General features: G+C 45.2%; 1 protein-coding gene across 1 annotated transcript; it reads right to left on the minus strand.

Moving 5' to 3' along the window:
• Positions 1-6: 6 nt before the first annotated feature.
• Positions 7-27358, minus strand: KMT2A (lysine methyltransferase 2A). The gene is made up of 34 exons (XM_057379024.1): positions 27292-27358; positions 24527-27192; positions 23659-23836; positions 23076-23310; positions 22054-22118; positions 21181-21552; positions 20496-20569; positions 19764-19892; positions 18817-18930; positions 17532-17678; positions 17187-17282; positions 16296-16416; positions 15428-15541; positions 14912-15096; positions 14187-14360; positions 13267-13377; positions 12948-13021; positions 12278-12471; positions 11869-11975; positions 11589-11726; positions 10921-11079; positions 10514-10631; positions 10351-10429; positions 9948-10108; positions 9120-9305; positions 4211-8507; positions 3828-3908; positions 3247-3311; positions 2684-2854; positions 2129-2203; positions 1699-1873; positions 1224-1331; positions 712-795; positions 7-346 (listed from the first exon to the last, which is right to left on the minus strand). The coding sequence occupies exons 2-34, from the start codon at positions 27071-27073 to the stop codon at positions 196-198; spliced, it is 11085 nt and encodes a 3694-aa protein (XP_057235007.1). The 5' UTR covers positions 27074-27192; positions 27292-27358; the 3' UTR covers positions 7-195.

The raw sequence follows: 27358 nt of genomic DNA on the forward strand, positions 1-27358 counted from the left end.
GCATTCACTGAGACTGAACTGAGACCCTGCTCAGACCACAGAAGGGAATGAGAAATGCCTCTAAAGCTCCAGCAACCATGAAAATAGCCCAAGAAGTCTGTAATCCCAATTTATGATGTTCCCAACAGAGTTTTCATATAGGCCTGTCCTACCTTCACAGCCACTTTCTAGCTCTCCCTCACTCTTTAAGAACATTTACAAAAGCCCAAAACTCACCTTACTGTCGTAGTATTTCTCTCGTTTGTCAGTGAGGATGGAGCGAATGACATTGCCTGAATATTCGATCACCATCTCACCTGCATCAATGTTCCTTTTGCAGAACAGACCCCGGCCATGGATGGGAGACCTACAATGCAACAAGCAAAGCTAATTATTCCAAACAATACAAACAAAGCTCGGAACATCAGATTGTAAGGCTGCAGAAAACAGGCTATTTGTGACAAAAACCACTGTGGTACTGCTAACCCTTCTCTAAGAACACCACCAGGTCACTGTGCCCACATCTGACCTATTGCCAAGGTAAATCCAGCAAGAAGCAAGTGGCTTGTGCTGAGGATTACTTTTCAAATACATAACTTGGGCAGGGAGAAGGAAGAGAGAAAAAGCCCAAGCCTGCTCTTGCCCCGCAATTTTGTAGTCTGGCTTCACAGAAGGTTTCCAGTTTCCACTTTCCCCTATCCTACAGACAATGATMCCAGAGCAAAACTTTACCTGTAGACACCAACTGCCTCCTTGGAGGTCTTCTTCAAGTGCCGGAAGCGCATGGGCATCGGCAGATCCATGCTGGTCGCCCTCCTAGAACAAAGGGCACTGCTAAATGACCACCTGTATTTGAGACTCTGTGCCTTGTATCATCTGGGGTACTTTACAAAATGGAATAATTCAAACACTGTGACACTGCAGCCCACAGAGAATAACCAAAATTAATGCAGTGTTTTTATATAAATGTAGAAGATCATTTCCTCCTGTTCCTCCTCAAATTCTTATCAGATTGTTTTACATTAGCAAGGAAAAGAAACATTTGAAGGCAGACTGGTCTGGTGGTCACCTTCAGCTGTCACTTCTCCTGTTCTTGCAGGAGTCACCTCTATGTCTGGCAGTGCTTGGCAGCTTTCAAGGTTTRAACACTCCTCAAAGCACACAACCCTTAACTGAGTGAAATCTGCTCATTTTAACAGCCCAACACTATTTTCCCCTTTGAACCTTTGAGCCCTGCTGCATACCGGGCTGATTTCAGCTGTACTTCCTCTTCTTCCTCATCATTCGGGTTGTATTCTGGTGGCTGTCGGTGTTTAGAAGCCAAGAAATTAAACATATCAAATGCAGATTTCCTGCAATTAAAAAGAGACCAAAGGGAACTTGTTTTACTGACTGGAAGAAGCATGTGGTTGCCACAACAGTCTGACATGTTTACTGCCTCACACCTTCCCTACTCGGTCGTCTCTTAAAACCCCTGTACATCATGAGAACCTCCAGCAACAGTCCCAGCCAGGAAAACTTTGTTAAACCAWGCAATGGGTCACAAAGTGGCACAGAAAAATGCGCAGACTTTGAAGAGGCCAAATGGTTGATTTTCATGTGCCATCTGTTAACATTTGACTGAGAGCTTTAGCGCTCCAGAGATTTGTGGCTCCTGCCCTGCCAGTGTTATAGAGCTAAAGAGGCATTAACCCYGACATCAGTAATGCTCACACTCACCTCAGGTGGACTTCGGCCCGAGCAGAGCCATGTGGATTCAAAGGAGGTTCATTGGCCTCCTCTGGCTTGTGAAATCTGAACTTGTAGTTGTGGCAGTGCTTCGCTCCGTACAGTTGCTCTATCAGGAACACAACAGTATCATGGATAATCCCCAACATCCTCAAACCATTCACACCTGGAACAAGAAATAAAGCACAAGCAACACTAAMTACCAGTGTAGACTCAGAGCTGGAAAATACAGCAGCTTGTCACAAAGAGCTGTGACACCACACAGCATTGTATTGCTATTGTGTTCTATGTGAGAGTTTCTAATCCTTCCATTGGGAGGAAATTGCCCTCCCTAAAGCAGGCAGCAGGTGAACTGGAACTATTCAGACTCTAAGACCCTCAAGAAAGATCTGTTTGCTCTCTGCATTCAGCAGGGTGTTACCTGCAAAGGACAGCTGCTTCAGGCGGGCGTTGGAACGGGCCTCTTGCACCTTGTCAGTCAGCGACTTCCAGGCATCTGCAGGACACAACAAATGAAAAATGGTGCTGGGATACTCGTATTGAAATAAACTCATTGAGGAATATTGCARTCTTCCACAGGCCATAAATTTAGATCCTTGGATCCAATTGCTTTCATCCTCTTGAAAATTCACGTTGGAATCATGGAAGGCAGGGTTTTCAGCAATTGGTCTAGCGCAAAAGTCTGGATACCCAGTACACCACTGTGTGATCCACACTGCCTACTTTCTGACAAACTGGTTCAACACCATTGCTCARTTGATAAAACAGAATGGATCAGTGATATATATTCCACTGACTATATTACATTGCAGAAAAAAGGAGAAATAATAGAATCCAGACACTGTCAGGAACTACGACTGTTCTAGGGCTGTAAACCAAGAGATTTCTCTCTCTTTTTTTATCTATAAATAAAGAAAAGAAGTCCTCAGAAGTAGTAATTTTATCTCTAGTAAGGACAGCTAAAACTAGTTCTCACCTTCAATGCTTTCTGCGCAGATCTGAAAGCCATCATCACTAGAGATCTCAAAAACCAAACCTTTTTTTGGTTTCTTCTCACCAAGACACTCTTTCCTCTTTTGCTCTTGTTGAAGCCAAAACATAAGAGGGGAGCTGAAAGTGCTCTCTTCCTCCTCGAGACCTTTTGAGCCTAGAAAAGACGAAGACAGCATGAAGATGGGAATTGGAAAGAACCATGCTTTTTACACCTGGTGTTCCACAATTGAAAATGACTTACTGACTTGCCTTTYCACCAGCAAATCCAGCCAAGAAAAAACAATCTAGAGAGTGCTGCAATAAGAATGTGAAATCTCAAGTGCTGAAATTCTCACAAACTAAAACACAATCTATAGAGACAATCTATTTGTCCAAAATCTATAAACAGATAACAAACCTYTCCTCCCTTTATAGAAAGGATAACACAAGCTTACAGCTCTGAGCCTTTTCCTGACAGAATGACACACCCTAAAATCAAATCTTCAAGCATCACTTTCCCAGTCCTGGAAAACCCCAAGACTGGGTGTTTTTGGAGAAGTCACATACCTGCATTTTCTTGCTCATTGATTGAGTTCTGTGTTGATTGAGGTTCTGGGATGACAGCCAGTTGCCTTGGGAGAGAAGGAGAACGTGGAGTAAAATAGCTAACAACTTGCCTTATTTCTTCACCAGCCCTAAGCAGTAGTCAATGAATTCTTGAGAACTAGACACAGTGAAGAACCTTTTTCCAGATCAAACGTTCTGACATCAGATCAGTTGGAAATGAACAAACAAAAGGATTCTACTCAGTAGCATTTCTGTTTGCAGCCTCTATCAGTATGTGAGCAGCACCCTARTTTCACACAGCCTGTGACCCACTGTGTCAGTCCCACTCAGAAATAAGGTGTGTGCCAACACACAATCACACACCACTCCACAAGCATCACCTCAGCAGGCACTGAGCTTCCCAGAACTACATGCAGCTTAAACCAAAACGGTTCTGTATTGCATCCAAGTGGGACTGCACATTCCCCACTGAAAGCTCCCAGACACTTGAACTGGGAATGCCAGACTTCCTGCATTCTCCACGCAAGTGCCCTTCAGCTCAAGTGAGCAGAATTACACAGGAAGGTCTGTTCATCCCTTACCCTGCAGACTGCCCACATGGCTTCTGCAATGGCTGGTCTGTGCTGGCTGCGTCCTGCGCATCTGCCTTCACAGCAGGAGTCCTGGAAGAAAAAGATTTGGGAACATTCAAAATATCTGCCAATCCACGTGTGCCATAAAAATGAGAATGGAAAGCAGGAATGGATCCATTGGGAGTTGTCATGACAGACTCAGCAGATCCACGGAACTACACAAGSAGCAACAACAGCTCCTAAGATACAGAGAGCCAGATCACACTTCCATCAGAATCAAAAGCTGCACCTCACAATTTGCCTTGACTTGCACAACTTGGAGTAACTAGTGCAAGATWGTCTCATACTGTTACAAAACCTCAGCGATGAGCAAAACCAAACTCTCCTCTTACCCTGTAGCCGAGACCTGGGGTTCAGCAACAGCCCCTTTGTCGGGAACTTGAGCTTCAGAAGAACCGGCCCACACATGAGAAGTTTTGTGCTTCTTTCCATTCCCTTTGTCTAACAACGGCTGGATGCGTTTGATTTTYGGCTTCATTTTTGTGGGACCCAGCAGAGAGCTACTCGCAGACTGCTGCCCAGGTGATGGGGAGCCTCCTGGAGATGCTGAACTGGCATGCATTGCTGACAAGGAAGCCTTGCTTTGTTCCAGTCCAGTGCTGTTTGGAACATCGACCAGCTGTGGAAAGCTCGACAAGTGCGTKGTTGAGGGAGCCGTGCTAAGGTCCAGCTGGGAGGATGTCACCCCACTTTTGCTGGCCAACAGCTGTGACATGTGCTGGAGCTGGTACGAGCCTTCTGGGTCAGCAGACGATGGAGCGACTGTCATGCCCATTGTCTGYGCTGAAGGTAGAACACAAATGCTTGATGCAGCTGTCATGGCTGCTGTAGAKGGAGTCTGAGATGCTCCCAGTTGTGAAAACATCCCAGAACTTGGTGGTAAAGTCATGTGCTGCTCCTGAAGACCAAGGCTTTGCTGACTAGCTTTGATCAGGAGGTTGCTTATTGAACCAAGGTCYCCCAGTAATCCAGGGCTTGTTAAAGTCACTGAGCTTTGTCCCAAAACGTGACCAGGCACGGACCCGCCAGTGCTAGGGGCTGCTGTGGCCTGCATGGATACGACATTGAGCACGGAGGAACTCGACGTTAGGCCTGATCCAGGCCCTGCTTGAAGATGGCTGGCATCCGGACCAATAATGCTGGGAGAGGTGCTGACTGCAGTAGTGGTCCCACCTTGCGGGAGCAAAGATGTTTGCTCAAAATACATGACCCCAGACTTTGACCTTTTGATRATATTGGGGACAGTTCTATGGGATGTTGAATTAGCAATGGTTCCCAAATCCAATGGGTGGTTAGAAATCTGAGAAGGAGCAAAATTAATTAAGGTCATGTTGGAGACCATATCAGAAGGAGCTATAGCAGGAGTTCCAGAAGGAGCCAACTTCTTGTTTTTCCGTGACTGCAGACGAGATATGGGCCGTTTCTTGCCCAGGGCAGCAGCTGGTGTCGATGGAGCAGTACCAAGGTCTGTCCTCTGACTAGCTTCAGATACTAAGAGCTGAGGATCAGGGGGTGGCTGGACCCCGATCAGAAGACCTGGTGAAGGACTGCTGATGTTTGGTGGGAAGCCTGTCTGAGCAGGTGTGGAGAAGGGATGTATATGCTGGTGATGGGACATGGGCAGCAGACCCTTGCTCGTGGGAGGGAATAATGACTGAGAYGGGGGCAAGCTGGGATTTAATCCTGTAGTCAGGGTGAGCCCGCTCCCCATGGGCCCCAGCACTGAAGAGCTGCTTTCCATCACRTTCTGCGCAGAACTAACAGAAGGTGTTAACTGGATCTTTTGGGTGACTCCGTTGGGAAGAGTTTGCAGGACGTACAGGGGCTGCATGTTTTGATTAACTACCAGAAGTTTTTCTGCAGCTGGTTTGAGGTGGGGTGGTGTTGTCTGCACCGCAGCATTGGAGATCTGCGAGGGACCAGGACTGTCTGTGGARTTTGGCACATACTTCTGGCTCTGGAGGGGAACAGTGGGTGATACTGGCACCTGGATACCTGGAGTCCCACTGTTTCTTGTTATATCTTGGTTGCTGCCATGCCCTTGGTCGACAGGGCCACAGGCTGGGCTGGCTATATGCTCTGCATCTATGTGGCCCTGGATGAAGTGATCRGGAGTCATGTGTCCTTCAGGGCTGGGGTCCACCCCCGGACTCAGGAGAGCTGCATCACCTTCCCCTGAGGCAGATTTTTCCGTGACTGTCACTCTCTTCTCTGAAGACTCTGTGGAAGGCAAGGCAAGCATCGACCTCTCTCCTGAAGAGGAAAGTGAAGACTCTGAGATGACAGCAAGCCTATTGTGATTTTGGCTGGGCACTGTAGGACTGCGAGTGGTCAGAACAGAGAGATCGGAAGGAAGCTCCAGCGGCAATTCAAATTGCTCCTCTGCTGATATGGAGGAGGAGACACTGCTGTCCACTGGTTCAGTGGTGGGCAGCTGCTGGGAGAACACCTCAAACAAACCCATATCCTTGCCCCGGTTGCTGTCAAGACCTAAACCTTCTCCAAGCGTCAGGAGTTCAGAAGATGAGGACTCCGGACTTTCTCCCAATGCCTGCATAGATGGTGTGTTCTTCAGCACAAAGTCCATGATGTCGGAGGGAAGTATGTTCCCACAGTCATCACTGTTGTTATTGTCAGAGTCGGATTTCAGAAGTTCTGTGTTGAAASTGTCCAGTAAGTTCTTGTCAGAAGGTGTGCTTGCATGAGCCCTGCGGCCCGTTTCCAAGGAGCTCAGCTGYGCTTCCAGGGAGTCCTGACCCTGTGCTTTAACCCTGCTCACAGGGTGGCAGTTATCAATCTTGGGCTCAGTTTTGTGGACAGTGGAGCTCTTGGTGACTTGCACTTTCTCACCAGCTTCTTCAGYTCTATCCAGCTTTAAGTTCTCTGTCCCATTCTCTTTGCCACTCCTTTTAGTTACCTGGCTGACTTTTCTGGTTGTTGCTGTGACACTTGTATCACTTTCAGTTCCATCATCCACACCATCTAGCTGTGAGATTTTTGGAAGATCACACTGCTCCTCCTCCCTGAATAAACTATGGGATGTGAGCCTCTCCTCTGTGTTTGAGGAAACCACTGTCCTTGCAAAATTGTAGTAGTATAAGTCATCTTCATCTGATGTGCTCAAGTCATCCGCACCGTCCACCTGTCCTTCTGCAGAGCGCTTCCCCCGCTTCTTGCCAGTTGAGTTACTGTAGAAGGGAATGTCTTCCTCTCCATAGGACCTCACACCATACAGAGGAGTCAGTCCAAAGAACATATTGGATCTGGCCCGAGCACTTCTGCGTGGATACCTCCGCTTGTATGAGCCTTCTTCTTGAGCTTTAGCTCCATCCTGCAGCATCAAGCTGTTATCTTGCATGGGCAAATTTTCATATGTGTTATTTGGAGATTCCTGTGCTGGTGTTTCACTTGGACTTCCCTGAACTACACGGTTCTCTTCCAGGCTTTCTGAAGCTGAAGAGTGCTCTGCCAAAGCAGCCAAKTCTGTTCCTGCAGACTCAGCTTCAACATCACTTTCCTGCTGTGCATTTTTGGACTGGTTTTCACTTTCCATCTTGAGAGGAGTCAGAGTGACTTTAACTGTGCGTTTCCTGGGTGCCTGTGATTCCTTAGGGGTTGCTTCAACTTGCACTGCAGACCCTTTAGATGGCCCTTGTGAAGGTGGAGACTTCTCACCAGCTTTTTCAGCAGGAATATTATTACATAACCTCTGGCTAATTTGTTCASTTGCCAAACCCTGATTGCCAAATTCTGGTTTCATTTCATCACTGCCTACTGCTTGACTTGTCTCTGTGAGAGATTTCAGGGAATGCTTCTCTTTAAAACTGTCTTTCATTGACTTTTTGCCTTTCTGACGCCTGTCTCTGGGGGCAGCAACTACCTGCTCACTTGCTGCAGGAGATCTRTTGTTTACTCCAGCAGCCTTCAAAGCCTTTGCATCCATCTCATCAACCACAGTYGTTTTCTCTGGCTGTACAGGTTCCACGTGCTGGTCTCTGTCTTTTCTTAGGCCTCTCTGATGCAAAGGTGGAAAGGGTATTGCTTCTTTGGAAGAAAATGATCCTGAACACTCTTGAAAGGTTCCTATTTTAACATTCCTTTCTTCCCCCAATGAACTGATTGGTTGAGTAGACACTTTGGAGCTTCCTCCAGAAATAAAAGTATGGGACAAATAATCTGGGTCCTTTGAGGTTTTCATCTTCTCTCCCTTAGAAGGCGTACCTTTGGCTATTAAATCTGAAATGCTGGAATGTTTCCCTTCTGCAGATGGAGATGCATCCAGCTGGTAAGTTTTATTTCCAGTTACAGCTGCTGTTTTCTGAGAGCCAGAACTGGTAGAGCAACTTTGAACTGGAGTGCTTGGAGGACCTGCACTCACTGACCCCACAAAACAGTCAGTACTTTTGACAGTTGGTTCATGTTCCGAAGAGGCCCCCATGCTGGAAACTGAAGACACATTGTGCCTGGAGTAAGTGCTCCCAGCTTGTGCAGGGGAAATCATCCGGAGTTTTGATTGCTGCTGTGACAAGGAAGAGGTGCTGTGTCTSCGAGAACCAATGCTCTTCAGTCCCGAGGACAGCAAAGGATCTCCTACTGTCACGATTTCATGGGTCACTGGGGTAGGACTTCCTGACAAATGAAGGCAAGAAAGACTGTCAGGTGATCCTAAACATTCACAATAAATGCCCATCCAATTCCTTCACACAAAACACATGAAATTAAAACCCAGCAAAAGTTTTCATCCAAACACCACCAACMCAGTGTTAACACTTCAGATAGGTTTTAAAAACGTGATACTGTCAAYCAGGATTCAGTAAATTTGTATCTCAAGGTTGGTATCTCAACTTTAGATGTGAGTTTTCAACATCAGTTTTAAAAGAAAACATTAGTCAGAAACAGGTGCTGAAYTACAATACCAGATCTCTGATTCTCTCTGGAAAAATACCAAGTGAGATGCTAAGTCCCTAACATATATCACAGTTCTTTTGGCTCACCACTGCTATATTGCCCAATTGCTGYCTCTTCTTCATCCCGAGGGAGTGTTTGTTTCAGTTGTGCATTTCTCAGCAGACCATCTCTACTGTGTATTGTTAGAACCTTCCTCAACTTATTGCTATTTCACTGCTTTCTCTAGAAAGGGTAAACTGAACACCCTATTCTGAAAGAAGCCAAGAAAGATAGGAACTAAACCAAAAATATTCCCAAAGCAAACCTCAATAAAATCAACAGCACAATAAATACCTGCAGACGGTAACGGCCGAGAGCCAGGAGACCTCTGGATGGATGGGTAACTTGGAGCCCTGATCCTGGGGCCCTTTGAGGTCACTGGATAGCAACAGGAACTGGAGGTCTGAGAATGCAAGGGACGATCTGGTGATGGTGGGTTTACAATTTCAGGTGTATTCCGGGTGTCTTTTGGTAGAATTTCTGTTGTTGTATAAAAGAGAAACAACAGTATAAGAGCTCACTGAAGCATAGAAGGTATGATTTGAAAAGGTATATACTCCTATCACATTCCACTTGGAGAATCAGGGTATTCGTTAAATAAACGTGAAGGCAAAGATTTGACATCAGAAAATGTCTGGTTTCTTCTCGTAAGAACATTTTCAAATAGTTGTAGCAATTGCTCAGCTTACGCATGAAATTCCAATACATTTTTATAGCATTTAAGATTTTATGTTAACAATGACAGTGACTTTAAACATTGTAAAAACCTTTCACAGCTTTACCCTTGGATACAAGGAAGCAATTTGGAAATACAGAGGCACAGTATCACTATTCAACACGGTATTGAACAACCCCCATACTACAGACCAACACTGACACTCCAAACACAGTTTGAAGTTTTAGATCCTTAGAAAATTCTCTGAGCTGTAGACTAGAAACTATCCCTGCAGCAGCTTTCCTTTGCCTCACGTTTTCAAAGTTAGCAGTACATCCAGGAGCTTAAAGAGTGAAGATGCTGTAACATGGAAGCCTGAATTGGATTCTAGCCCAAACTGGTTTAAGAGAAACACTATGGCAAAACCATAGAGAGAATATACTTCTCTGAAGTACTTAAAAGATTACCTGTAAGGGGGACTGGGCTGTGGGCAATTGTTCTGTTATCATCGTGCTCTACAGTGCTGTTGATGTCGGGYTCTATGACGGGAGGCCGGCACTCCATGATCTTGCAGGTGTACACACAGCGCTTCCTGGCATCTGTGGTGCTCCAGTACACCCTGGAACACCTGGAACACAATTCAAACAAACCAATTTACTCAATAAACCTCATGTCTGTTACAGATTTTCTGTTTCTCAAAACGACATTGGCCAAAGCCCTCCTGGCAGAACACACTGCACACCCAGCTTAATCAGAGATTCCTCAACAGTGTAGGAAAAACTACAGTCAATTTTCCCATATGTTGCTTCAGTTCTTGTTTGACATGAAATATACCGAAAGACATCAAACAATGAAACAGCTTATACTCACTGATAGCCAATGGGAAACAACTTATCTTCACAGTCTGAGAGGTCATTCAGAATTCCTAAGCAGTCTATTGTCATTGAACCTGAGCAGAGAGAGGAACAGAACAGTTCTGTGAACCAGATTTCAGCACCAAAGGTGGATCAAGTATCCAGAGACGACATCATACCAATCATCATGTGGATGTTCTCTGGTTCCAAGCCACTAAGAAACTTTCTTCTCAAACTGATCCCTTCAAAGTCTACAAAAACTCTCCTAAGAACTTCAAATCCATTCTCAGGAACCACCTGGAACAAGAACCAACAAAACTACTTGTTAATTAAAGGAACTACCATATGTATACTACACAGTTTGTCCTATTTGATCCTCAGTTTGGTCTTTTGGTTTTGAACTTCCACACAGCACCACTTGCCAAACTTCCCCAGGCCAGTTGTATTGTGCCTTCTTTTTACGAGCACTGCAGTCCAGCCCTCGTTAGCAAGGAACACGTTCAGCATGAACTTCTAAAAAGTGCTCATAGTTAAAGGCTAGTCCCATCTTCAGAGTGTGAGGCAGAGTGTGAAAGAAGAATCCCACCTCTCCTTTGATCAAGTCACGATGCCTCTGGCAGTAAACTTTCTTATCATCCAGAAAGACACAGTTCTTGGCACGTGAGCACATGAAATGATAGTTACTGGTACAGGAAGTGAGGCAGCAGCCTACTGTGGCGCCGGACTTCTGGCAGAACTCACACCTCTGCAGAAGCAAAAAGAAAAAATCCAAAAATTAATCTCTTCTAAAACCAGACCACCACTGCTGTTGTCAGTTGTTTTTTTTTTTGGCACAGACAGAAGTTTAGAGTAATGCCTGATCTCCCACTTCATTGCTGTTTCATTATACTACAATGACCCACACACACAAGTGAGACATGGAGGAGGAGGTGAGAGGAAGAAGGATCCCTCACATGGAACAACTTTTTCATTTGTGGACTGGTTCTTCCAGGCCTCAGTTTTTCCTGTTTGTGCTTCATATCCAATCCTCACATTTGCAAGCTTCACTTGGTCTCCACAATATTTCTGAACTGAGCAAGGATAGAATAACTTTCCAAATACCTTCAGTCAGTTCTACTATTTATAGCGTCAAAAAATACTGCAAGGAAATGACAGAGAAGAACAAATGCACACARGGCATCTTTCAGCTGGGCTCCTGTCCTGCCATTCTAAATCAGAGTTGAGTTTAAGGAAGTGTTCTTTGCTTGTACCCACCAGCTGCTTTCCCCGGATCACAGCCATGTGCACGTTTTTCAGAGAACCATCATCATCTTCAAACACTTCTGCTGACCACAAAGCACAGTTCACGTGTGTCCATTCATTTTGGCCAATATAGAGAAGACGTCCAGCATCCTAAACAACAGAAAGAAATGTTCTTTGAAGATGTTCTAGAAGACACAACAATGCACAAAACCCATCCAACCTATCCACATACCAAATCTATAGGACTGCTTGAATGGGGTCCTACAGAAATGGGCACAGGGCAGATACTCACATTAGCACTGTCATCACCATATTTCAGGCATAATGCACACTGTCTGTTGTCTTCTACGTCTGGAGGGGGGTTCAGTTCAGGACTATCCTCTCTGCTTCTGTCWGAGCCTTAGAGTTAAAAGGGAGAGCAATATTTATTCTTGAAATTCAGGGAGGCAAAARTTCATCTGGAGAGATTGTCAGTAAGTGAACATGGCAGAAGCATTTTCAATAGCCAGCTTGGAAARCAAAGGACACGTTAGCCTCTGCAGAACCCTCATTCTGGTGGGTGCAAAAGCATATTTGGGTCCAAGCTTGGCTCAGAAACATCTCATACGTAACTGCCTCTGAATGATTYCAGATCACAGAGGTCTCTAAGACAGCTGCATTTCTGGCTTTGGGATCAGCAACTGTGACATCGATTTTCTTACCAGAGATGGGAGGTGTAGGAGGATGTAGAGGAGTTGGTGAATCTGGCTCTCCAGGCCCTCTGAGCTTTGGAGCTGGAATGATTTTCTTCATCAGAGGGGGCTGCTCAGTGCGGTTGTTCTCTTCACGCTCCTGCCACTGAGCATAATTGTGGTCGAGCGACGGGGGCAGCACCGCATTCGGCAACATCCCACTGCTGAGATGGAGCAAGGGGTCAGTGGCACCAGAGCACCTTCTGTGCTGCCTACAGGGCTGGCCTGACAGCTGTCCCTCAGCAACAACTCCATGAAATACCTCCMGCCCACAAAGGCTGGGACCACTCACATTTTAAGGTTTGTGATGTGGCTGTCTGTTTTGTTGAAGGGTAACAGATGTAGGAGGGCTACCCCAAAAAGGCGTGTGAGGAGAGGGAAGGAAGGTGAGGACTGACAAGCCAACACACACAATTTGCTTAGTTCTAAATAAGAACTCTRGTTACTCTGCTTTAAAACAAGGARGTGTGTACAAAACATTAGAATGGGATTACCGTGTAACTTCTTAGGAAAAAAAAAAGGAAAAGAAACAAAGGAAAACCAGAAATTCCAACCCCACAAACAAGCTCTCGCAATACATTTTGCTTGGCCAGCTGGCAAACGGCAGGGTGTCGCAGTTGGATACAGAACCATTACTTACTTGTTTGTTACTTTATTTGGCTCCCAAAATCTGGACTTTTTTACACTGAACCATGGAAAAACACGCTCCATTTGCTAAAGAAAGACAAGAGCCCATTAGAAAAGTTAGACACATACCAAGAAATTCAAAGACATTCAGTCAAGATCTACTGTAAATGCACCACTAGTAACACTGCATTAACATTAGCAACTCTGACAATGCATTATTTTATTCCTGGAAAGACCCAAGGAAGGGTAAGTGTGGTGGCCTTTGGACTCCAACATCAGCAAGCAGTGGTAGGATACCAAGGAGACTTCAAAGCAACTGTAGGCCAGCTCACCCGAATAAAGAAGGACTTGACCATGCTGTTGGCTTTCTTAACCTCTGGCTGCCCACCATCAGAATTAATGGCTGCTTGAATTATCTTCACGATGTCATCACTAAAATCCAACTGTAGGAAATGCACAGAACTTCACATTAACAGTGTTGTCTTTTGAACAGATACCCCACCCACTAATTTTTTAAGGCATCAAGTGAACATTCAGATGACTGTAAGACTGAACCATAGCATCAACTTAAAAGCAGAAAAGAGAATTTGGCTGTGAAGAAACAAGCAGCCCTCTGTATTTGTAAACTGGCTGGCAGAGCTGCTACACCCACAACCATTCACTTCAGCTGACTGCTGACTGGTTTTAAATTGGCTAAACTAGCTCTAGCTATCTCACAAGGATTTGGTCAGAACCTGGTGCCACGACATTTGCCCAGCATTTTGAAATACCCAGTATTCCTCAAGAGTACAAATTCTCTAGGAAAAAAAAAAAAGAGGAAAAGGCTGTTCTCTGTGAAGAGAACTGATTCAGTTCTAGCATTTTCCGTAAATGACACTTGAAGAGATCACCCCTCCACCCATGAATCCTTAGTTTCCAGCTACCAAGCTGCAGCAGGGCTATTTGACAAGGTCTTCAGTCAGAATTTACATGTCCAGGATGACCTGTCCTGCTTCTATCTACATGGATGTCTAAGAGCAAATGGGGTCTAAGCAAGTACCACTGCTGGCAACAGAGAGCCCCATAAGAGCATCAATTACTTGTGACCAGACCAATATTAACCAGCACCAGCCAGAACTATTTTCAGCAGCATGAGAAGCTGCTTCCTTGTTCCCAATGAAAAGGCTTAAGGCTGCTCGGTTATGAACACCGTAGGTGACAAAGCAATTCACAGTGTCTGGTCACAGAGCAGAACATGACAACTTTGACATACCACAGAAGTATAACTTCCTTGATCCATTTTTCTTTTCACTCCTTCCAGATCCAGAGGYTGCTGCTCTTCCTGTTTACTGACTTCGGTTAGGACAGGAGGATCGGGACCCTCAGGAGAGCTTCTGGATGGGATACTCTCTTCTGTCTCAGGATTTAAATCAGGTGGTTTTGCTGCCTGTGAACACCAGTAATGAGGCAGAAGAATTGACTATTGAAATGCAGCTGCTCCTGATGATACATTCCCAAGCACATTTATTGGCCCAAAGATTCTCGCKAATGTGAAGGAAAGGAGACCCAAATTCTGAATTTCTGGCCAAAATGTAGGGGCAACAATGGAAAGCTCTTAACCCACTTTCTGCTGAGACCAGTAAGGTGCACAGTAGGACAGAGCCATCAGGCATAAGGATCAAATTCATTGCTCAGAAGTCTTATTTCTGAATGCRTATTTCAAGACAAAGATCCTGTTCTTCTGTCAAAAAAGCCCCTTCACCATCACGTAACTAAATCCTCCCATTTCTTGAAGAACTTTACTTTGCTTTCAGCTTCACAAGTTGTATCACAGMTACCCACTTCTCTGCTTCCAAAGGAAATAAATCACAGCACATGTTGTTCCAAGTACAATGGAGACACTTCTGCAGTATAAGCACACAACACCTCAACAACTCAGCTGAATGAAAAGACACTTCCAGCCAGAGCAASGTGAACAGGGCACAGGCTGCAGCTCACCTGTCGATAGCGCAGCAAGTGGCTGGTAGTTCTGGAATTCAACAGGGCTGTTAACACCTGCTTCAAGGAAAGCTGCAGCTCCTTTTCCAGCGCCAGACGCCACTCTGCAGGGTGCTGCTCTGTACAGTTAATGCAGGTGTACGCCACGCTCTCAGGCAAGTTGGAGAGTATTTCATACATTTCATCTGGAGACAGAACGAGATAACCATCTGAACTGCTTTACTGAAGGATACAGGGAAAAACTCCTGCCCTGGCTTACTGTCTAACTGAAACAYTTTTCATGTAACAAAAGGCCCTGGCACATCCAATTGAGTGACACTGCCTTKGAGSAAAGTCTGCTGCTTTCACTGGTATTAGCACTGTTTACCTGTTGCCACTCTACAGGTATTTTTCAGGTAGGTCACAACAGGTTGGTGTGTTAAAGTACTACTCTGGTATAAAGATCCAAGACTTGACTGCTTTGGCTAAAACACTGCCCCACGTTCTTCAGTACTGGGGGGATGAGTATTTCCTTACCAGAAAGGTTTTCACATTTGGAGTGGACCCAGCGGTCGCATTTCCCACACTGCATCATCTTGCTCTCGTAGTCGTCATCATCGTAGCATTTGTCACAAAGAGGACAAAAATTTCCTGCAAACAAAACAGGATCTCATCAGAAATTTGGATGCCAAACACACCTTAAAGGCTGTGTGGTTACCYACTGGTGTGCTAAGAAAGCACCTCTGAACCCCTCCCAGTAACTGCCAGCACAATCCCCKCCACTGTTCCCAGGCTGTAAGAAGTAACTTTGGAAGACCACTGACTACTTTAGAATTCCACAGCTGGGCAGCCATTTGTTGGGCATGGCAARACTAACAAAACACTATATGTGTGAGCCAAATGAAAGGACAGAGATAACAAATGGGCAAGAAATCAGGTRAAACATTCAAGACTTTCTATCCTAAGATTCTTCCCCAGAATACCCTCTGAAGTTCAAAAGCATCATGTACAGYAACTAACACAAGGAACAACCACCTTACAATGGAAGTTTTGCTTTTAAATTGCTTTTAAGTCCTAAGTATTTTWAAATGTCTTTTCCTCAATTGCTACTTGAAACCCTGGGCCAACAGGTGTATAACAATTCCTCTCTACAGCAGAGTATTTACATGCTGAAAGCTGCAAACTCTTGACAGTAAAGCAGTGGTGACTTTGGTGAGCCACAGCACAACCTRAAATCCTGGCTCTGAGCTGCTACGTGCTTTCAGTTTAACCAGAACCAGCCTGCACTGCTGCCTGCAGCGTGCCAAGTTCAGGTGCTGCGCTGCCCCTCTGCCCACTCACACTGGCTGAGCCAAAACCAAGAGCTGAGGAGGTCCCTGCTCTAAAGAATCACAACTTTATGTACCTTTAGCAAAGAGTTTGGCACAATCGTGACACAGGGAGAAGTCATGAGACCACTGTGCATCCCACCCTTTCCCTGGYGTTGTTGATCCACAGCTCTTGCAGCGAACACATTTTGTACATATCTGGAAAAAGAATTAGTTTGGCAAGAATTATTTGCTTTTATCCAGCAGTTTCTGTGCTTTCAACAYGTTTCATAATTTTTATTATTTAATGAGTGCAGAGATGTTACCCAACAGAACAAGGGGTTATAAACGCTGAAATTTTCCCTAAAAAGAACCAAGCTCACTTCCTTTATGGTAAGATGGTGATAATGCAACAAGAAAAAATATTAAACAAAATCATAGTATAGGTTTTTTGTCTTTCGTATTTGCACTGAAGAAAATATCACCCTTCCTTCACATAAAACACATGCAGACATTTTTTTTTCTGATCTAAAATACAAAGTCCTRTTTTAATAGTTTTTAAGCTCTGTATATTGCAGAAGAAAACAAGWACAAAGTCTTAGTAGCAAATATACTACAGGCACTTGTTTAGAACAAAAGCCTGAAAGACACAAATTAGCATATTAATCCAAATCATCCCTCAATACTTCTATCAACAGGTTTGTTAACAATGTAAATGCTTCTTTTAAAGATCTTCTTCCATGTTATGGGACTATGATCTTACAACTTACTACAACTAAAAAAAGGTTATCTCTTTAAAAATACTGCTTCCTCAAAAYATTTTATCAATCAGCCACCTCACCATCTATTTCCAAACGTATCTTCTGATGCAACCTTGCCTTGAAGAGATGAGCAACTGCATCAGAGCAAATCATCTGCAGAGCTTTGCTCCATGGCATTACCAYCAGTCAACAAATGAATGACCCAAAAAACCAATTAAGATCCCTCACCCAAACTTTCTTTTTCTTGGTGGGTTTTGTTGGGTAGTTTGGGCCCAGGCACTCAGGGTGATAGCTGTTTCGGCACTTGTTACACTCCAGCAACTGCTACAAGAAGAAGGGAAAAAATGCATTGGAACAGACCCTGCAAAGGGATGCACAATCCTGGACATTTCCATTTCTATTGGATCCCCCATTCAGGGTATGAGAAAGCAGCTGCAATGGAGCAACTCCAGAGGCCTCATCCCCAGCCCAGAGCCTCTGCTCCTGCTGCATGCTGCCTGCCTGAGCTCCGGACTGGCAGAGGCTCTGGGAGCACTGGGGGTGCTGCTGGGTCTCCCAGGAGTTTTGGGGTACCTTGGTGGCCTGGTGCTGTCTCCCACAGACGTGGCAGAACTTGCAGCGACGGCAGCACCAGTTCTCCAGCTGGTCCTCCTGGGGCCGCTCGCTCTCCTCCAGGCAGAACTTGTGGAAAGGCTCACAGCASACCTGGCAATACACAAACTGCAAGGGGGGAGAGGCAGGTTTTAGCAAGGCAGAAGATGCTCCAAGATCCCAAACCAGCCCCCTTGTGCTGTGAACTATTTTGAATTCTGCTTTACAATAGGCAAGGATTTTAGGAGGGAAAYGGTGTGCGTATTTCAGGTAACCTAAATCCAGACTAGACACCTCACAGACACTGCAAGTCTGTTCACCAAGTGCTTTGAGCATTGACAAAGGCCTACAGGGCTCTTCAGGATCTCCTTCCCTTAATCCCTCCCTGTATTACATATTGTAACATGTGTCTACTGCACCAAAAACCACATTTGGTGCATGAAGTAGGGACATGCAGAGGAAAGAGTCTCTCCCTCTGTTCAGCCCACTTTGCCATTCCAAAGCTCTCAGTACCTCTGTATCCCCTACAAGGCWGGTGGAATCATCCCAAGGGCACAGACAGGGCAGGCTCCCAGGGGACATGGGAACTGTTTGTCTCCTGGAGGTCCTGACTAAGAAGGGGATGGCTCCATGTCCCACAGGGCCTTCTTCCCRGACCTCAAGGGCACCAATGTCCACATCCAGAACTTAAACCCTTTTGCCCCTGTCCACTCATCAGAACCCAGGCCCTCCTAGAGCACRAGCACCACTTTTCCAGGTCAGCTGCTCTGAAGATGCTGAGAAGGCATCTGTCTATACCTGGAAATGCATTTAACACGTCTCACTCCAGCTCTCTAGGCAATGCCAGAACCTTTCCAGTCATGTTTCTGTAACAGTTTGCAGCTCTTCRCAGGTACAGACACACTTGGAAAAGTCAATGCTCCTAAAACCCCTTAGCACCACTGGGCAGCCTTTCTTATTTGAGGTTAAAAGAGAGCAGAACTCCTGCTTTACACCAGATGTGAGTCCCCAAATTTAGGCACAGRGGTGCTCTCAAACACGCTGCTCTTGACACCTCGTACAACTCCGAAAGAAACACTGCTGAAAYTTCCAAACTGATTTTAAATAACATGCACTTTAGAATCCTGGGACAAATTCTAGCAAGGACAAATTTACAGGTATTATTTTCATTTCTTCTGGACTAAGGTAATTAAAATTTTTATTCATTTATTTTTGTAACAACACAGTGCTGCAACTAAGTCATCAACAGCAGAACGCAATGCTTTACCTCCACATGTCCACTGCTGGCACAGAGAAAACACACCACCCTGGGAGTAATAGGTACCGAGGTGACGATGCCTAACCCACCCATCTCCCAAACATTCTCCACTTCACAGTCCTCCTGAAAGTACAAAAGGACACATCACCATGCAGAACAAGGCAATACAACATCAGTACAAAGTGCTCACGTGACTGCTCAGCTCTGGGCCTGTGATTAGGACGTCTCAAACCCAAATCATTCAAGGTCTAGCTCAGACTACTTTAGAGTGCATTTGGGAGAGTCACAGCTCGGCGCTGCTCACACTAGAGCCTTCCTGCTAGGGAAAGCAAACCTAAGGAACAGGACAATGCTTTTCACAATTGCACAAGTATTACTAAAAGTGAAATTTCAAAAGAATTATACTTTATTAAAGCTCCATATTCGTATAAAACACTTATGAGATCTCACTATAATCTCCAGTATCAACACTTATAGATGGACTGAAAAATTATTAGGAAAGTATTAATTTTTATTATTTTTTCAACACTGTTGTTCAATAAAGTACATGATTTGTCATTTTAAAACCCCAGATATACCCCACATGTTGTGAATTACAAGTTACTAACATTTTCCCCAAATCTTGTTGGCTCAAGTTGTGGWAAGGTTTTAAAGTTCCATCTTAATGGAATAATTCTTCATAAACCTCAAATTCTTGCTCATCCTCACACATTGACAGTTAAGGTTTTAAAGCTTTAAGTGTCTCTTCATCCAGTACTCTAATTATAAGGAAAAAAAAGGCATAACAAGCTTTTAAAAATCAATCAAGTGACTTGTCATGAGGCTCCTATTTGCGGTTCCCTCTGAAAGGTACCAGGCACACAGACTCAGCAGTTACTGCCAGCACTTCAGGGGACTCTAGTTCCAGTGTCTAGAGCCAGGGGACATTCAAATACTTAAAACACTTTTTCCTCTACCTTGAAATCCACTCGGATTCTATGGACTCCATCTGTAGGTTGCTTTTGCTTGGAACTGCTGCTGTTAGTCAGAGTGCTGAGCAAGTTCAGTGTGCTGCTCTCTGGCTTGCTTAGAGGAGGGGGCTTTTCCTGGTCAAGCAAAGGAGCCTGCATTAATCCCAACCCTGGATGTTAGAACTTAACCAGCAGTTAYATCCAATGCCACAAATAATTCACAGACAAACCCCCAAACCAGCACAAAATTAACGAGTGTGTCAAAGCTGCAGGGAAGCAACCATTCTACAAACCATTCCCTAAGAGCATTTACAGTCCTAATTCCACGTGCTCTACCATCACATTGTTCTATCATCAGTGCATGAGTTTGTGTTTTGATGCAGTGGGGCAACTCTGGGTATGAACAAGATCCACCCACTTCTCCCTCAGGTTTACATAAGACAATTATTTTTTTCCACGATCAAGTTATTTCTGGATAAAGGTAGCTTCATTTTTTTATGGAAAAGCTAGCTTCCACCCTCCAACACAAAAATCTTAGATACCAGAATAACACCTGAACYGAATCTTAGCCATAGGCCATGTTTTTTGCTATCCACATACTGCCACACAAGGGAAAACCTAACATCTTCAAGAACCAAATTTAAAAATCTGCAAAGGGTTAAGCAACACGGTTCTACTTTCTAGACAGAAGTTCCAGGTGCTTGAAATTTTACTGACTGTACAAAAAACAGTATTCACCTTTTCTTTTGGTTTCTGTTTCACAGGGAAAGTTGGACGGGGAGCAATTTTTTTCTGTTTGCTTTGTTCTGTGCCTAGGAAGGGGGGGAAAAATTATGAGTATTTCAAGTAACTAACAGCCACCTGTAGAGAAGAAAAGGGAAAAAATCAGCTGGGTAATGTGCGATGAGTTTTAGACTAGAACTTTTCCACCCTTTTCTGTGGCTGCACCTCCCCAGCTATGAGCAGTCTCCTCGAGGCACCACTGAAAGGGGAGCTTGCTCTGCTCACAATCTGGACTGTGGTGGGTGCAAAGCCACAGAAATCCCAGAGCTGCCTGGCTGGTGACTGTTCACACTGCTCTGCACTRCATACAACAGTGGACTATGCTTCTGTAGGAAAAGATTACATCCTCTGTYTCACATTCAGAATGGGAACTTGACAGACTTCATGATTCTGAAAATGCACTTCAAGACTGCCATAAGTACATGACTCAGAGTCCCAACCAGGATAGCCATCTTTCTCCCTGCCCCAACATACACTGTGGCTCAATAAAAAGGAAGCTAGTTCTAAGGAAAATTTCCTGAACAATCTCCTGAAATTTCAACACACCATGAAGCATTCATCAGATTTAAAATGCACCAGCTTTTAGCGTATTGTTACTTAACTTGGCTCAAACATACTGAGGATAAATAGTCCCATTTACCTATTTCTGGCTGGGGAGTCTGCTTTTTCTTGGGCTCAGAAGTGCTAGGTTTAGGTGCTTCTTTTTTCAAAGGTCCTGAACTCGGTGGCTGAGAAGGAGGGGGCTGGACTGGCTGGGACATCTGCTTGCCAGTCTTTCTGGTACCAGATCCAGGGACCTGTTTGGGCTCTGACACAGGAACAGAGGAATTGCCATCCTCATGCTTCTCTTCAACAGGCTTACGGGCAGGCTCACTGCTCTTCTTCCCAGAATTGTCTTCTCTCGGTACAACAGTCTGAGGAGCTTGTTTTTGCCCAGAGTCCAACTGGTTTTTTCCAGAATGATTTTCTTTCTTCTCATTTGTCTTGGATTTCTTCTCTTTCTTTTTTGCAGCTAAGAAAAAGAAGCACAGATAAAGCAACACAAACAAAATTATTTGACTTCAAATGATTTGTTCCTCTTTTAAAACAAGGATACAGACACTGATTCAGAACTTTGTCATTCTGTCATACAAAAGAAAAAACTGCACTCAAAAAATAAAYGTGGCTTGTACTTCAATCCAAGTCCTCACACCTTGGGTCCCTATTTTGCAAAAGCAATAAGCAACACCTTCCTGCAGTAACACAGATKCAGAACTGAGAGCAGACTTTGTGAGGAAGCAAAGGGAAACAAAAGGAAGGAAGCAAACCAGTCCAGCACTGAGAGACACTGGGGTGTACAATGGCTGTCAGTTCTCACAGCTCTTCTGTCTCTGGTACCTGCCACCAATAGTGCAGGCAGCTTGGCTCCATACCCTTTATAAGCTCATTGTAGCCACAACGACAGCAGAGAGTAAAACCTATGAAATGAAAACTTGTGTCTTGTACTGTATGCAAGACAAGTCTTTTAGCCTACCTTTAGCTTGCTTCTGGAGATAAGCTTTTGAAGGCATCCACTGAAGATTCTGACATTTCCTCATTCTAAAAAGAACAAGTCATGAAATCAGAAGAAAGATGTAGACATTGAGGGCAGTCTGTAAATACTCAACAGGAAAAACTGAACATACCATTATCACCATACACACTACTTTTGTTCAGACAAAACCAAGTACTCTTGGAGTGGGACTGGATTAGGGGACCAAACCTTTATCTAACTTTATTCAACTTCATTCCTATTTGTCTTATACTTGGCACATAATGTCTTCTGCAAATGGGGMTAGACTTTGTTTCTACATCCATTCCTGCAGCAGAGGAAACCCAGCCCAAAGCCTAGGCAAAGCTGATGAGAGCAAGACTCCTTCCAACCTGCAAAGTATTCTCACACAGCAATTTGCACAGCAAGGCCTCATAAATAGCTCTCATACCACAATAATCTAYTGGTGCCACCTTAGTTGTAGCCTTTTCAGACAGATTATCTTGTCTGGTAAAATCAATTTAATACAGCAATTYAAAAAAGAAAAAGTTTCAGTCTAAGTGATATGTATAAAAAATGACAGAAGAAATCAAGGAAGAGGGGTATTTCTTAATGCTATCCATAGACAACTTTGATATATAAAGTGTGTATATAAGCTAGATAAACACCATCTTGAAAACACAAGGTCTTCGTGAATGCAGTTTGGGAAACTAAGAGAGAAATATTTACGTGTACATTGCCTTCCTTGCAAAATCCTGTTCTGCCTAACAGAAGCCACTGATCTCACACCGAATAATTTTCAATGCTAGACTGAGGAGAATAAACCAGAAGAGAACTCCAGAGAAAGAGCTCATTACGAGTGCCCCTTGAACTGTGGTCTTGAYTCTCAAACTGTTGATAGTCCCCAGGTCAAGCTCAGTCCAAGCCTATGACACAGGCCAAATCTGCTGTTTGTGGCCCAGAGCGTGGSCACATTATCCCACTCAGAGCAGGGATTAGCTCAGCAGTTTCTCAGACACACTTACTTGCAGCACTGCTTCTTTATATTGCGCCCACCRAACTTGGGTTTGTCCAGACAGTTGGTGCAGACGCCACAATCCTCTGGAACCTGGCAGCCCGAGCACTGTCCGCAGCGCCGCGAGCGCCGGCCCTTCTTCACTGGAGGCTCCTGCTGGGCCTTGTTCCTGGTGACCGGCTTRATTGGCTTGATAGGTGGAGCAAGAGGTTCAGCCTCTTCGGAGCCAGCTATCGATGACTTATCTACCAAAAAAACATTCCTAATGTGAATTTGCTGATGCCAAAGAATGTCGCAGGGGTGTCTAATTTAAGCCATGAAGCCTAAGTTCATCTCAGAGCCACAAAGGTGCGTGTGATTGTGTGTACACACATCAGTACACATGTACATGCCCACACACCTCTCAGGACACAAGCTTGCTGCAGAACACACATATTTTAAACACAATTCCTAATAGCTTAGAGGATTAACCCTGAGTGGCACTGTAACAGAGAGCCCAGAGCTSTGGAACACACTTTCCCTTGTTAATCACTTGAAGTCCTCATTTTAAGCAGTCAGCAGAAGCCAGCTGAAAAGGAGAAAGYCCAACTCACCATCGTTGCCCATGGAAGACAGTATCTTCTCCCTCTCTTCCCACGGTAAGGCACTCAGAGTGGGCATGTCATCAGGAAACACCGCTCGCTTGCGGCCCAGGGCAACAGCCGCTCTCCTGCAAACATGTTTAATTCGTGGTCCTCGCACTGACGTTTCTGATGAATCACTCTCTTGCCCCTAGGTTTCAGAACATGAGAGCAGACAATATTCCTAAGAAAGTTACCAAAATGAGGCTGAAAAACATGCAATGGAAACTTCTAAATGAATTCTATCTTAGCTTGAACTTTGCAAGAATCAGGACAAAAACAAAGGCTGGGCCTTCTAAGCTTCAGTTAATCCAAGAGAGGATAAATGCAAGAGAATAAGAGGTTTGACTCAATTGGAATKACAAGCTAAGTCTCTATCCACTACTGGAAAGCCAACTTGGTCATGAAGCCACGTTATCAAGGCACTGACATCACAAAAATCAGAGTCCACTGGAACTGGAGCAGCACTTGGTGTTAACTGATCCAGCAGAAGCTAGCAGTAGATGAGGCTGTTTTGTAGCTGCTGATGTTTCAGATGAGGGAGGGGCTTGGGTTTACTGAGGTGCTAAACAAATGGAGAATTTTAGTGCAATCTTCCATGTTTTGGTAAGATTCTGAAATAYCTCCCACTGAGAAAGCTATCCCAAATAAGCACCTGGGAGAGTCTGGGCTCCTGCTGCACCCAGCCAGTCACAGAGACACATGGGCATCTTGATTTCAGAGACAAACAGCTGAAGGCTTCTTCTACTTGAAATATGTACTAGTGATTTTCAACAGGACAAGTTCAAAGTAGGATGCACTCTAGCAAAAAAAAAAAAAACCAACTTGGAAAAAGGAATACCTGTGCTTTTGGCTGATCTGCTTGTTTGAGGGACTTGCTCTTCTCAATCTTGTACAGCTGGGCTTTTGCCTTTTTCAGAAGACTGGCTACCCTCTTGTCAGTCATTGGCAGTTTGTCTGCCTGAGCCAACATAGAACTGATGGAGGAAGCAGAATGTTTAACAGTGCTTGATGAAGGAGCAGAAAGACGCAGAGCTTTTTCTTTCTCCARAGATGGCAGAGTGGGGCTGAGGTCCAGGTCTGATTTGTCCAGCCCCCCTCTACCTTTCTTGGATGTTTTGGTTTTGACAGCTGCCGTATCTACCAGAGCAACAGTGGAAACATCTGCCGTGGAATCTACTGCCGTAGACTTCTTCCGCCCAGCAGGTTTTTTGGCAGATGATGATGCTGCAGCATCTTCATTGACTTTTTCTTTGGGCATTTTACCTACAGGAAACAAAGCAGTGCTACTCTGTATTTCTGACCCTTTTCTCCTTTTCTCTTTCCTCGACTCCCGTTTGTTCTCCTTTTCTCTCTCTCTGTCTTTCTCTCTGCTCTTGTCCTTCTCCAGGCCTTTGTCAACATCTTTATCTTTGGAGAGCTCTTCTGCTGCCCTGTCCTTGTTTTTGCCTCTCTCTGTCTGGGGACTCGATGTGAACCAGGGGAAGAGAGGATTAGGGCTACTAGATGAGAAAGGCTCTGCTGGAGTGCTCGTCTGCTTCCTTGGTCTCTGGCTTCTTTCTGCTGATTCCCCAGACTGTGACAGGGAATGGGAGGGAAAAGCAAAAGTTGAATTTAAGGCACTAGTGGCAAGAGAACTAACTGAAATACTAGTTAATGAGGAAGAGACAGAAGACTGYGGGGTGAGAGTTGCCAGGTCAGAGGTACTGAGCCTTCCACTCCTCGTCCTCATGGAGTGCGAAGGAGATCTGGGCTCTGATCGGATGGGGCTGAAGGCTTTCCTCTTGCGTCTGCGAGAGGATGTGCCCGTGGCAGAGGTCCCTGCAGCAGCACGGCCCACGGAGGAGGGCAGCGTCACCGACTCGAAGATGCGCGAGTGGGCCTCGCTGGGTGTGAAGCGTGGCGCTCGCAGCAGAGGGCTTCTCTTGTGCATGTCAAACCTGGCTCCAGAGTGCAGGGAGAAGAGGCGCGTGGGAGCTGTGGCACCGGCTGYCGAGAAGCCAGAGGCAAAGCCAACGTCCTCCGGGGTCAGCGGCGGGGGCCTGAAGTTATCAAATATCGGTTTGCGAATAAGCCCCTCTTTGGCATACTTTGCTGATGAGAAGTACTGYGGCTCTGACCTGGAATGTTTCAGGGAGGTCCACCTAAAGGTTGGCTCTCGCAGAATTGACTTGCGTTTCTCTTGCATTGGCGCAGCAGAAGCAGGAAGAAAGGGGGAGGCTAAAGGTATGGTTGGAGGCATGAGCCAAGGAGTGTGGTCAGAGATGCTGGAGGGGGGCTGCAGGGGCGGGGGGGGAGTGAGCAAAGGGGGAGGTGGAGAGGAGGAGGACTGCTGCTGCGGCACACTTGGTAAGGCTGACAGCTTCTTTGCAGTCCTCTGGCCAAAACTTCTTTCTGTTATTGAAAACCTTCTGTTTCTCCTATCACTGTTATCGTTTTCAGGGGACTGAGAAACAGGCAAGGGAGTGTGAACTTCTGGAGTATTGCTCCGCTCCTCAGAAAGCATCTGCATCTCCTCCGAAGCCTGGGAGTCTGTAGATGTGTCCACGCTGGGGCTGCTGGACCGTGAGGAATCTGAAGACATCTGAGACGAATGCTGAGAAGCAGCACTGGACTTTTCACTAGAGCCACAAGATGTAGCACTGAACCTGCTGTTTGGTGTGGATTCTAGTCTGGATATTTTAATAGGAGGATCGTAGTCTTCATCCTCAATAAACCGTTTGGGTGTTTTGATAATCCGTGAAGAGATTGCACTCACGACTGGCATGATGAACTGTCGAATATTTTTGAGCTGGGTTCTCCCTTTCCTGCCCTGCAGTTTGGCTGCTTCTTTCTCAATCTTTTTTTGTGCTCCCTTTTTAGCCCTCTGCAAGAGTTGCTTAGCAATTGCAGCATCTGTCCTTTTGGTGGAAGGTATAATCCTAACAGGTTTAATTCTGCGTGGACTCTGTCTCACAGCAGCCTTCTCTTCCTTCGTAAGAGGTGGCGTGCCATCCTTTTCTTTGCGAATCCTCTGGGGTTTCTCCAGCTGTGAGTTTATGACTAAAGTTGAGGAAGTCTTTAAACGCTCAGAGGATGGTGGCCTGCCTCTCCGGCGCACGATCTGAACACTCTTCCTCCCTATCTGAAGTTTTGCCCCTGGCTTAAATTTAGATTTCAGTGGGGAAAGCTTACTAGTTCTTAATTTCTTGATTTTAGTAGCTTGCTGAAATGTAGTGGATGGTGACCTTTTGATTTTTTTCAGACTCTCTTTTTCTTCTTTGCTGCCCTTCTGAATGTCTGACATGTCCTTCTCCTGCGACAATTTGAACTTCACGCTTGTAAGTGTTGGAGGTCTCCCTCGTCTTTTTTCCCCACTCTTGGACTCCTTCTTCTTTACTTTCTCCATGGATGTGGTTTCAGACTTGCTCGAAGGGGAACATACTGATGAAGAGTCTGACAGCACAGCTGAACTTCGGTCAGAACTGCTCCGAGGCCTCCCGCGAGGTTTCCGTGGACTAGATTTAACTGCAGGGGAAGTAGAGGATGCAGGGAAGATATTAAACTTCTCCAGGTCACACAAGTATTTACTCAGTCATGCTGCCCAGTCCTGCAACTTAAACTCACCTGTGGGGGACCTAGTGGGACTTCGTACTTTGACTTCTTCATCTGAACCAAAACCTAAAAACTGTTC

This window comes from Malurus melanocephalus, unplaced genomic scaffold, assembly GCF_030028575.1.
Source record: "Malurus melanocephalus ecotype Western Australia unplaced genomic scaffold, MMel_1.1 scaffold_382, whole genome shotgun sequence".
NCBI lineage: Eukaryota > Metazoa > Chordata > Aves > Passeriformes > Maluridae > Malurus > Malurus melanocephalus.